This window comes from Cydia amplana, chromosome 8, assembly GCF_948474715.1.
Source record: "Cydia amplana chromosome 8, ilCydAmpl1.1, whole genome shotgun sequence".
In the NCBI taxonomy this organism is placed as follows: domain Eukaryota; kingdom Metazoa; phylum Arthropoda; class Insecta; order Lepidoptera; family Tortricidae; genus Cydia; species Cydia amplana.
The window spans coordinates 4,891,119-4,902,975 of NC_086076.1; the positions used below are offsets into that span (position 1 = coordinate 4,891,119).

At 36.2% G+C, this 11,857-nt stretch overlaps 1 protein-coding gene across 2 annotated transcripts; it reads right to left on the minus strand.

Annotated features, from left to right (window-relative positions):
* Positions 1 to 2,806: 2,806 nt before the first annotated feature.
* Positions 2,807 to 11,094, minus strand: LOC134650016 (cytochrome P450 4d2-like). 2 transcript variants are annotated; one of them, XM_063504832.1, is made up of 10 exons: positions 10,934 to 11,094; positions 7,268 to 7,357; positions 6,829 to 6,939; positions 6,183 to 6,368; positions 5,734 to 5,930; positions 5,517 to 5,580; positions 5,041 to 5,224; positions 4,388 to 4,539; positions 3,708 to 3,884; positions 2,807 to 2,986 (listed from the first exon to the last, which is right to left on the minus strand). In XM_063504832.1, the coding sequence occupies exons 1-10, from the start codon at positions 11,088 to 11,090 to the stop codon at positions 2,808 to 2,810; spliced, it is 1,497 nt and encodes a 498-aa protein (XP_063360902.1). In that variant the 5' UTR covers positions 11,091 to 11,094; the 3' UTR covers position 2,807. The 2 variants fall into 2 exon arrangements, with proteins under 2 accessions (XP_063360902.1, XP_063360903.1); XM_063504833.1 differs by lacking the exon at positions 6,183 to 6,368.
* Positions 11,095 to 11,857: the final 763 nt, after the last annotated feature.

The window sequence follows — 11,857 nt, forward strand, 5'->3', positions numbered from 1 at the left end:
TTTAAGAAATCTTAGAGATTTCTTCCCGGGCAGTATGTTTAGGAATATATTATTTCTTCTAGCAACATTGTACTTCAAATTTACATTCTTTCATTTTTACCGGATATCCGTCATTCGAAACTACATTCAGTCATTTTAGATTTAAAAAAAAAATCACTTCGACAATGGCGGTAATATGGCCGACATCGCGTCCACTTAGTGTTAATTTCGATTAAAGTAAAATATCAGTCCTTGTGCATTTTCTGCCTTCTGCATCCTATTTATTTTATAACTAGACAGTGACAGACTTAATTTGTGAGAAAGAAGACAAGAAGATCGTAGAAGTTCAGCGGGCCCGCTCTCCGCGGGATTGCCAAGTAATTTTCTCTCACTGACCAGGTACTGTTTTCTAAATCCATTTTAATCTTCGCGCCCATTTCATTCTGTTCTTATTCTGTTCCTAACAATTCTCTTATTTTAGAAGTTACAGGGGGGGGGGACACACATTTTACCACTTTGGAAGTGTCTCTCGCGCAAACTATTCAGTTTAGAAAAAAATGATATTAGAAACCTCAATATCATTTTTGAAGACCTATCCATAGATACCCCACACGTATGGGTTTGATGAAAAAAAAAAAATTTTGAGTTTCAGTTCGAAGTATGGGGAACCCCAAAAATTTATTGTTTTTTTTTTCTATTTTTGTGTGAAAATCTTAATGCGGTTCACAGAATACATCTACTTACCAAGTTTCAACAGTATAGTTCTTATAGTTTCGGAGAAAAGTGGCTGTGACATACGGACGGACAGACAAACGGACAGACGGACAGACGGACAGACGGACAGACAGACAGACAGACAGACATGACGAATCTATAAGGGTTCCGTTTTTTGCCATTAGCCTACGGAACCCTAAAAAGTAAGAAGTCTCATATATACTATTAGGAACATATACTGTTTTCATTAGGTAGGTAGTTACAAAATTGTATAGTTACAAATTAGCAGTACAGTTAAAAGGTTCTTTTCTGAATAACCCTTACAATTTAAGCAACATTGTTTACATCATCCGGTTTTTATTAAAAAATTTATTTTTATAGGACAACCATTGAGATAGGTATTTAAATGTTTAAATAAATTCCACCCAAAATTAAAGTAAAAACGCAAGGACCACAATTCTTCTATTGAAAATGTTAACTATTATAAATTTGGTTGGTTAATTTATTTAACCAAGTGTCTATCTAATGTAATATTTATCAACCAACTTTTCCATCCAATTAGTTACATACTCGTTTTACTCGTAAGTAGTATACTAAGATTCACTCACACGGAGGGAAATCATCAACCCAACCATAATAACCATAATAAGTTTTCGCCGACCGTCTGAGTTAGGCAGTTATATCACACTGATAAGGTTCTGGATGCGTTGCCAGTGTGATAACCGACATAAATGGCAAGGTGCGAAGTCGGTGGAGGGGGAAGTGGCGCTGATCGTCACAAACACAGGTAATCTTATGGAATGTCCGCCTTTAGTATTAGCGGCAGACGCTTGAACTAATTTTACTCCATAAGATTTAACGTAGAAAGTCCGCCAAAATGAGGGCAGCACCAGTCGTGCACCTAGCGAATATTCAGGCCTATGCCTGTGCAAGTAGAAGAATAGGTAGATGTTTTTAATAAATAATATAGAGTTTAGGAACGTGTCATTCCTGAAATAATAAAAATACAGTACAGTCACCTGCAATAATTATGTTACACAAGAAGCCCGCAAAAACATCTGACACGATCTTATTTGTAGAGCCATAAGAGTGTGTCACATATTTTTGCGGCCTTCGAAGATTAGGTACTTAACGTATTGTTGCAAGTGACTGCTATACATACCTGGTATAAAATATTGCAAAAATTAAATCACATCAGTTCTTACCTAGTACATTGTTAATAATTATGACGTTAAATTATTAACAATTTTATAACTACCGCTTTTATTTAGATAATACATAATTTACAGTTTAATAATTATTTTATTTGTGGCGCGGATAGTCCGCCGGCTCCTCTCTCTGCGACCCTGACCACCGGCAGCTTGGGCCTTGCCCCCCGCTACTGGCGGCATACTTTATAAGTATTTTGTATTGTTTTTGTACGTGTTTTTGTATTTTATTTTTATATTTTATTTTTATATTCATATTATAAAATAACCTTACTTAAGTTTGAAATGAAATAAAGGAATTCACAGTTATATATTTTATTAACTGCAATAAGCGCCATCTAGAATATTTTTTGTGAAAAAACTGAACTGACACTCACTATACGTCACAACATTACACAAAGCACACGTTAAGAAACTAGTACACGTGCCTAAAAGTTTCCTACGAATTCGTAAAGATGGCGCTGTTGACCAAAAATATTAGTTAAGATATATCATGGCATTTTCTTTTTGTTATGCTATCCGCGTTATTATTTTCTTATTATAATTATAATAATTATGTCGATTTTAAAATAAGTATATTCTTTATTTTATTCTTTTTTATATTGCAGTCATGTACATAATACATTTAGGTGTTACGATTTGAGGATGGAAGATACATTACACCCTGTAAGGGCACTCAATATTTCTTAAGTCTATGTAAGTAAGTACGTGCATGCATCTTATACCAATAGCAATAAAATCTATATTCATAATTTTATATTTTATCGACGTTTATATAACACTAAAACGCCACGTCAATTAGATTTTGAACTGTGCATCGCTGGGCAATCACAATTGAAATAATATCTAAACACCACTGACTATTAATTATTTTCAGAATTATTTGATCACATTGTTTATAAGATTTTAAAATCTACTTTCTAATTGTATTTGGAATTTATGAACGTCCTTCATCATGATATCGAACTTGACCCTCAGAGGTTCCTTGAGGGTGGTCTGGTCTGCGCCCTCTGGAGGCAGAGCGCGGTACTTGCGGCAGAGACTGGCTAGAACCGTCTTTATGGACATCATGGCGTATTGGTAACCTGGAAATGGATAGTAACATTGACGGAGGAATAACAAGACACGTAAACTAATACAAAATATTGTCACCACAATTTTGTGGCGCTGTACGGTCCAGTGAATGCAATTAATTAGGATGTTAAGCACTAACGTTTCACAATTCAGTCAGTAAGTAACCACAAAAAAACCGTAAGACGCCATTTACACGTAATTTAGCCGTGAGCGGTTACACATATTATGCACTACTAGTTTACGCATGCTAGTTTTTTTCGTTGTATGGTCGTAAAATGACGAGAGCTCGCTGAAGGAGAGTGGCAATACAGTAATGCGTAAATTTAATCTGTCGGTTTAGATCAGTCGGAACAGATCCGCGTATGTGCCCCTGAAGCGCGAGTGTGGTGATACTGACTGCCACATACTTTACTATTATGTGCTCTTACTACATCACTAAGCTTAAATGGAGATGGGCGGGACATGTTGCTAGGCAGAGTAATGGGAGGTGGACCAAAATTTTGACGGATTGGTGGCCGCTTTCGGATGAAAGAAGTACCTGGCGACCGTTGGCTCGTTGGGTGGATGACGTTCGAAAAATCGCAGGGCACTTTTGGATGAGACTAACCCAGGACCGAGATAAGTGGCCTATTATCAGCAGTGGGAGACTGAAGGCTCATGCATGATGATGATGATCTTACGTAAGAAGATACATATACACATATTATGTCTTTTTAGTTCTAATGGTATTACCTAAGCAGTTCCTTAAGCCATAGCTAAAGGGCATGAACTGCGCTGGATGCTTCAGTGGCTCCAGAAAGCGCTCTGGCCTGAACAGGTCCGCGTCAGAGCCCCAATAGCGAGGGTTACGGTGCGTCGCCCAGATGTTGATGACTATGCCAACTCCTTTCACCAGGGTGAGACCGGACGCTGTAAAAATCGGTTGAAAGTTCACGTATTTCGCTTATTTTGACTGAGGAAGAATCGCTTGAACAGTTTTGACTGATAACGTAATTTCAAATTCCGTTTTTAACAATAGGCCCTCAGATATAGTGTAAACTCGTGATGAGGAAAAAATAACCTCAATTTGAGAGACAGTTCTAAAGGTGTCAGGTTCTGTTCATCGTGAAAGTGATGTGTTCCAGTAGACAGCACCTAATGTAAGAAGCCAACTCAAAAGGATATCAAGTTTGTTAACGCCACAGAAAACTCACTAACGGTAATACTTAATAGTAGGTATTTCGATGTGACGTCTTGTTGCAACTTACATAAGGTCATGCTCGCCAGCTCACACTATGATCGGCACGAGTGGGTACAACATTAATACCCGAAGCCGTCTTAGCAGGATGTCCCTTTGTTAGAGACAGAAAGAAAGCAGCTAACGGTAGGTACATAATGGTATTTCGTCTCATGATGTTCTTGTTTCAACTTACGTAGGTCAGTGTCTTGCTCAACAGATCGCACTATGATCGGTACCGGTGGGTACAACCTCAGTGTTTCCTTGATCACAGCTTCCAAATACTTCAGTCTTGGAAGATCTTCAGCCGTTACACCTATGTTGGAGTCTCCGAGCACTTCACATAACCTTAAAATACCGCATATGTTTGTAAATATAGTTATTATTAGTTTAAAACAGGTTTCTTTTGGAACTTTATTTCTTTTAGGAATGTTAGATGTTTATCTTAGAACTAAGCCGGACATGCATTTTTTTACACGTCCGGTCCGGTTTGGTTCTCAAATACATACCTACTTACTTAAATATTTGATGAGTGTGTTAGTGACAAGGTATTTTTTTCCGTACCTACTTGATGTAATGCACACGATTATTATATGCAACAACAGGTTCGCTATAATTACAATGACCTTGAGTAGCATGACTGTGACGCCGCTCTGATGGTTATGGGACAGAATAGTTATTGATATCAGAAAGCTGTCATATAAGATGAGATGTCGTTCGTCCCACTTTCATGAAACTTCACATTTCTTGTGACCGTTGTCATCGCTTGTATTTCTCCCTATAACTCCACACACTTCACATAATAGCCTGAAGAAATCTTAAGGCATATTTTTTTAGTACAAGACTTACTCTTCATACACCCTATCCTGGACCTCAGGATGCCTCGACAGCATGACGATAGTGAAAGAAGCGGCAACAGCAGAAGTGTCCGTACCGGCGACGCTGATTACCAGTGCTTCTTCCGCAAGCTCGTGGTCAGTTAGCTGAGATGATTCTAGAAGCATCTCGAGGAACGATTGTGGGCTGAGCACTTCTGTAACATGACCGAATTAATAGCCTCTTTTAAGTTGTTTGTTTTTAAACGGCTCACATACTATACTACTTGGAAGTGAACAAGAATTGGTTTTTTCTGTTATGTTATACACCAACTATTAAACGGGTTTTTATAATGTACTAGACAGTAGATACTGGTACTAGAGCGATGGTAACTTTAAAAGTCTTTAGATATCCTAACGGGTGTGCCCGTTACGATATTAAAAGAGCTGTTAGGTAATTATACTATGGAACCATAAAATATCAGATTACTTTGACGAAAAATCCGTTACCTGGGTTTTGCCGTGAATTTATCTTAGCTCTCTGTTCCATTTCCATTCTCTTTGTCTTTATGACCTGAAAAAATAAAGTAAAGTAATCATGCTAGGGTCGAAACGCTTAAATAATTCATCCAGTAGGTACGAACAAAAAGTAGACAAATCCGTTGCTGAATCTTTGAATATCAGAAGGAGATTCAGGGTATATTTTAAAATTAGAACTTTTTCTCACCTGTTCCACAAACTCATACATGAGCCTCCGGCACTTCTCGGCCCGCCTGTACTGAGGAAGAAGGGTGTACACGCTGTCAGCATAGAGCCAGGGCTGCACCATGCGAGTAGCCACTAGTTGTGTGATCTCTTCCAGGGCGTCTAGGAACGCTTGGTTGGGACTTAGCTGGGCTCTCATTTGGACCCCTAATGTGGTTTCTGCAAAATCGAAAAGGAAAAATAACACGATAAGATGATCATTTCTATAGAATTGTAATGAACTCTCTTGTCCACTTTATTTTTTCGTCGATATTATTACCAACTACGATGATTTCTTTTTTTTTTCCGAGTTATTGTAACTTGGAGCTTGAAATCAATTAAGTATTAGAATTACCAAATACCTAATCAAGAAAAACAGATCCCTTTTAAAGTACTTCAAGCTAATAAATGTATTACAATCCTTACACGCACCACAAACAGAGTCAAACGTGTAAGTGGTGAGGTACTTCCACACGGAGAAGGTACCCCGTCCAGCCGAGGATCCGATCTGGTCCACCATCACTGCACTCTGCCTAGCGAACACCTCCACGAACCGGTTCAGGTTCTTCATGCTGAATGTAGGAGCTATAAGCTTTCTCCTAGGACGCCATATTGATACTGGAAATTGTAAAGAAAATATTTACTTTCAAATTTATTCTCGTTTTACTGCAGATAATATTTAGATTGGGCAACAGAGATTGGCGTTCGTGCCTGTGAAATAACATCCAATATAATATAAGTTAGTATATGGTGAAATAAAAAACTATACGCATAACGCAACCTCCTATATATAGCGTGAAATGTGTTGTGACACTTGTGACCTATGCTTGTGACTCACAATTTGTGAGATGATGCAGGAATACGCCTGTCTATCTTTTTCCTCATCTTTAGTTATACATATATCCCTATTCCGAAATTTGTTACAGGATTGAGTTAGACCTTCTTCAAAACTTTCTATATTAGTTGACACATAGTAACTTATGAAGCGTTCTATGTCGTTTAATAGTAGTTGTGTATAGTCAGCAAAACTATTAGCTTAGTACCCCTGCAGACTAAATGTGTACCTATACATAAATACCTGGTGCGTAAATGCTCCCATTCCCAACGAGAAACTGCAGGAACTTCATGACGTAGTCCTTGTCCAAGCAATTTTTTAGAATGACCTCTGCAGCCAATGGATCTGCTACCACTGAAGGGAGAGGAATTACCAATGAAATATATAATATATAATAGAGAAATATATGACATATATAAGAAATATACAGTGTAAAAGAAATTAAAAACTAGCTTAAATCTAAAATAGGCCCTTGAGGCATTGTACCAAGGATGCTGGCGACATTTCCTCGCTGTATCGCAATGCTGATACGTTGTGCGAGGTTGGTCTTCGGTCACCAGTTACGTCAACCAGACGCTTCGCGATTTCTGCGAACAACTTATGCGCGCTGGGACTTTATATATCTTGTTTGTAAATAAATGACATATATATTAAATAGCAGGTTAATTATACGTTGTCTTACTGATATAGAGTCGGTTGGCTACCCAGTAAGACGCTAGCCCCCCGCGGTTTATTGTTAATCGTCCGGATTTCTGGAACACCTTCATTTGATCTGAAATCGAGGTTTATGACTTGTAAAAACACTGTAAATGAGAAGGCTCTTCTAACCTGATAAATATTATCCATAGATTCTATGGAAGTTATCAATGGGACTGAAGTTTGTATTACGGAAATATTTTTTCCATGTAATATACCTACCGCTCCTTCTTATTACACTGCATCCTATATTAAAAGATTATTTTATTTACACAACATATTCCACAGTATCATACAGAGGTGGTTCCTACACTAGGGCTTGCCTGTATAACCTGTATCGTAGGTAACCAAAACAGAGGAAAAAATTACACATAATGCGCGAAAATATACAATAACCTAAGAATAAAATTAAAATGGAAACTAAAAATAAAAATAGAATCAATTAAACACTTATTTAACAACCTAACACTAATTATAATACAAATTAAGTGAAGTCAATGTCCGTGTGGTGTATGTAAGAGTAGGCAGGTATATATGTGTGTGGGCGTTTTGTGTTTTTATTTTATTTTTTATTGAATTACACTCAGTAAGCTCTCGATATCCTCGTAATAAAGGGTTTTGAGCCAAGTTTGCAATTTTAATTTTGCTTCTCTACCCGAATATTCTTGCAAGGGAAGTTTCTAACACATTTTGTTGTATATGAATGGGTGTAGAAAGGGCCCGAAACGTTTTGCGTATACTGTTTGAGTAGCGGGCATAGGAATCTTGAAGATACGTGTTTTTGTGAAAGGCCTACATAGTTTGGTGATTTCAATACCTCAGAGTGCACCTTCAGCATGATATGCAAAACAAAGAGCCCTCGATCATGTTACTGTTTCACTGCCAAAATAAATAATAGTAGTTTGTGTTACAAGGGATCAAAATGATATATTTCCGTCAAGGGCGTACATTGAATCCTGAATGAAGCGATGGATTCTAAAGTAGAATCCTGAGCGTAATGAGGGATTCAAGTGTTAACGCCCAAGACGAAATAATTTTGATACCGTGTGACACATACTGCTTTGCACATCAACTATGAGGAAAATAAAAAAATCTTAGTGTTGACACAATCTGATGCTTAAACAGATTATTTAAGCTAAAAAATAATGTGCAAAAAAAAATTAAAAATAGTTTGCTAGAACAAAAAAGTGTTACTCTCCTAGCAGGGAGGAAAAGTGCAATTTTGATTCCTCCTAGCACGGAAGAAAAAGCTCTTTTCCGAATAGGTGGTGTAAAAATATATTTACTTCACTACACTAGTTCAGATACAATGTGTCCAAAAAATACGAGCATGCGTCCTTGACACTGACCAATTTGAATGCAAGACCCGTTTTTTGCCGCAACAGGCCTTAAACAACTCGGTTAATGTGGCAAAATGTCTTGATGTAATCTTAAATTTAATACACGTCAGTTCACTGTGGTAACCGTATAAAAAGCTCTTATGTATTTTGGTAGGTATTTATTTTGATGTTTGCGATTAATTTTATTGTACGCTATAATTCAATTTATGAGTTCTTTCACGATGATTGTTGGTGCTAGGTTTTTAAATCTTATTTTTTTATTAAAAACATAACTGTAAAGAGATAAGTAGTTTTACCTTACAGAAAATTAGTAGGTATTAGAAAATGAAATGATGTTACATTGGTACGACTTTGAATGACAAAAAATAATGTCATTTAAGAAAACCCTAGTTTATTATAGGTACAGTCACCAGCATAAATAAATGACTATGGGCAGCCGTGCAAAAATATCTGATGCTCCATTGGAGGCTCAAATATTTTTAAGTGACCCGATCCGATATTTATGCGGATACAGACTAACGATATTTTTGCTGGTCACAAAGGATCACATATTTTTACCGAGGTAGTGTCGTCATATACTTATGCCTCCAATGGAGCATCAGATATTTTTGCACGGCTGCCCACAGTCATATATTTTTGCTGGTGACTGTACCTATTAAATATTGTAGCTTATGTCCTCCTACAGCTAATTTAATTATGTCTGCATTGGTCCTCAGTAGATAGATTTAGCGTAGATACCTAGCTACCTGCCTACTACCTCCCTGTGTAGAAACGGACGCCCCTAAATAATAATAAAATCCCGTAATGAATCTAACAACAGCTTGATCTTATATTTATCTTATACCTTTAAACGTGCAATTCTTGTATATTTATTTATATGTATATATATTTTGAGGATCTCGGAAACGGCTCTAACGATTTCGATGAAATTTACTATATGGGGGTATTCGGGGGCGAAAAATCGATCTAGCTAGGTTTTATCTCTGGGAAAACGCGCATTTTTGAGTTTAAATATGTTTTCCGAGCAAAGCTCGGTCTCCCAGATATTTAATCATTAAAATATAACGAACCTAGTGATACAATTATTTTCATTTTATAAAAAAATGGAAAAGTTTGAGGTATTGTTTATTTTTGTTTTGTGGTGGGCTCTGAAAGAGAAATGCGTGCCTGGGAAGTATGTGGAGCTAATCCTCCCAGATATTTTTGTTTAAAATGATACGAGTACGTGCACCTGGAAAGGATAATCCACACTTTCTTTGTCAGTCGCGTAATTCGTTTGCCTTGCATCACAGTAATTATTTCACATTTCATTCACTTTTCACTGTCTCCGTTGACTCATTTCTCGGGTGTATGTCTTCGTTTCCCAATTTTGTAGAACAAAATTATACTAGTGTGCTTTCGGAAATAAAGTCAAAACGGTAGTTATCCTTGTATTTACTGCGCCCGGTAGTGATCGTTTTTAAATTGGGTCTATCTTATTTTTTTAATCATAATTGCTACAATATTTTTATTGGATGAAAGATTTTGAAATTGTTGATAAGTTTGTGTTCCAAAGATATTTAAAAAAATCTGCCAATGATAAACTTAACTTAACTTAAACTCTCATATTTGACAACTACTGTGTTAATAACGTTTTTTCATGGTTTAATCAAATAAATCACAATATAAGGAAATGTTTTGCTTTATGGCATTTCGCCAAATATTCCTCGAAATATAATACCTAGCTTTACACGTATACCTAAGATTAATCTTTAACATAATAATGACTAACTGCGGAATGAACTGCCTGTTTCGCTCAGGCAGACACAATCGGTTGCGTCGTTCAAGGAGAGGTTAAAGAAGCTATGGCTATCTGATCTGACTGATTAATTTGTCTATATTTCTATTGTATAGTTGCTTTATATCTTTCTAATTCTTTCCAATTTTTTGTGTATTTTCCCATTCCTTTTTGTGTAATATATGTATGTTTATCCTATAAATTTTGTATGTATTTATATCCTTTATCTTTCTGGTACCTTGTTGTACATTTTGCTGCATTTGTCACCCTCTTTTCACTTTCTCCTCCCATCTACTCAAAGGTTAACTGGAAGAGATCCCTCATAGGGATAAGTTCGCCTTTGTACTTCTTACTAATTGTATGTTATTTTTAATATGTCTTTTTGTACAATAAAGAGTTTACTACTACTACTACTACTAACAACGAATTACCCTCTTGATGAAAACTATGATGAAGTGTATAGTGGTCCACCTTTTCAACCGTATACACAAGACTACATAATTGTAAAAAAAAACATAAGAATACTTATAAATACCTTCATCACTGCCTCGCAGCAAGTAAGCATGTCCAAGGATGGGCCACGATGGTAAATCCCCTGGTAGTTTCCGGGACAGTTCCACAATCTTACGATTCTCAAGTTTGTTGTACACCACCCACACTACACAGGTCACTATCATTAGCAACCAAAACATTGTTCAACAAGTCACACAATATTTTTTTCAAACAATTTTTAAATATTAATTCGTCATCATATTTAGAGAATTGCTTTTATTTCATTTAATGATGCTTGTCATTTCTTTATAATAAAGTACACTTTTAAATCGAAATCTTAGAAAAACAAATTATTTTATTCACAAACAAGTCAATTACTTAGTCACTGTTAAATCAAAATACTCCACGTGCTGCTACGGTATAATTTGAAATCAAAATCTTTATTTTTATTTTTTTTATAAACCTTTAGTGGTTGACCGTCTCACGCTTGCATTGGACTTGCTTGGATTGAACTGCGTGTCATTGTCATAGCACCGCTCGCACAAAACTATCCTTATTACTGTGAACCAGTTACGAGGAAACGTGTAACTGTATATATAAACTAATGAATAGGCTTAGGACTTTTCGTAGTACCGTGGTTCTAAAATCCTTGGAGCCGCCATATGCGAAATTTTCGAAGTCAAAGTCAAAGTCAAAAAGTGTGATGTCATATTAAATATAATGATTTATACATACTGTCACATCGTTACTGAGCTCATTTTAATCGTACGTAATTAATTTTATCATATACCTATATAGGTAATAAATAGATAAATAATATTGTAGCTTCACATGTGATCAGTAATTAGTATTATTACAATAATACTAATTACTGATCACATGTGAAGCTACAATATTATTTATCTATGTGATCAGTAATTAGTATTATTACAATAATACTAATTACTGATCACATGTGAAGCTACAA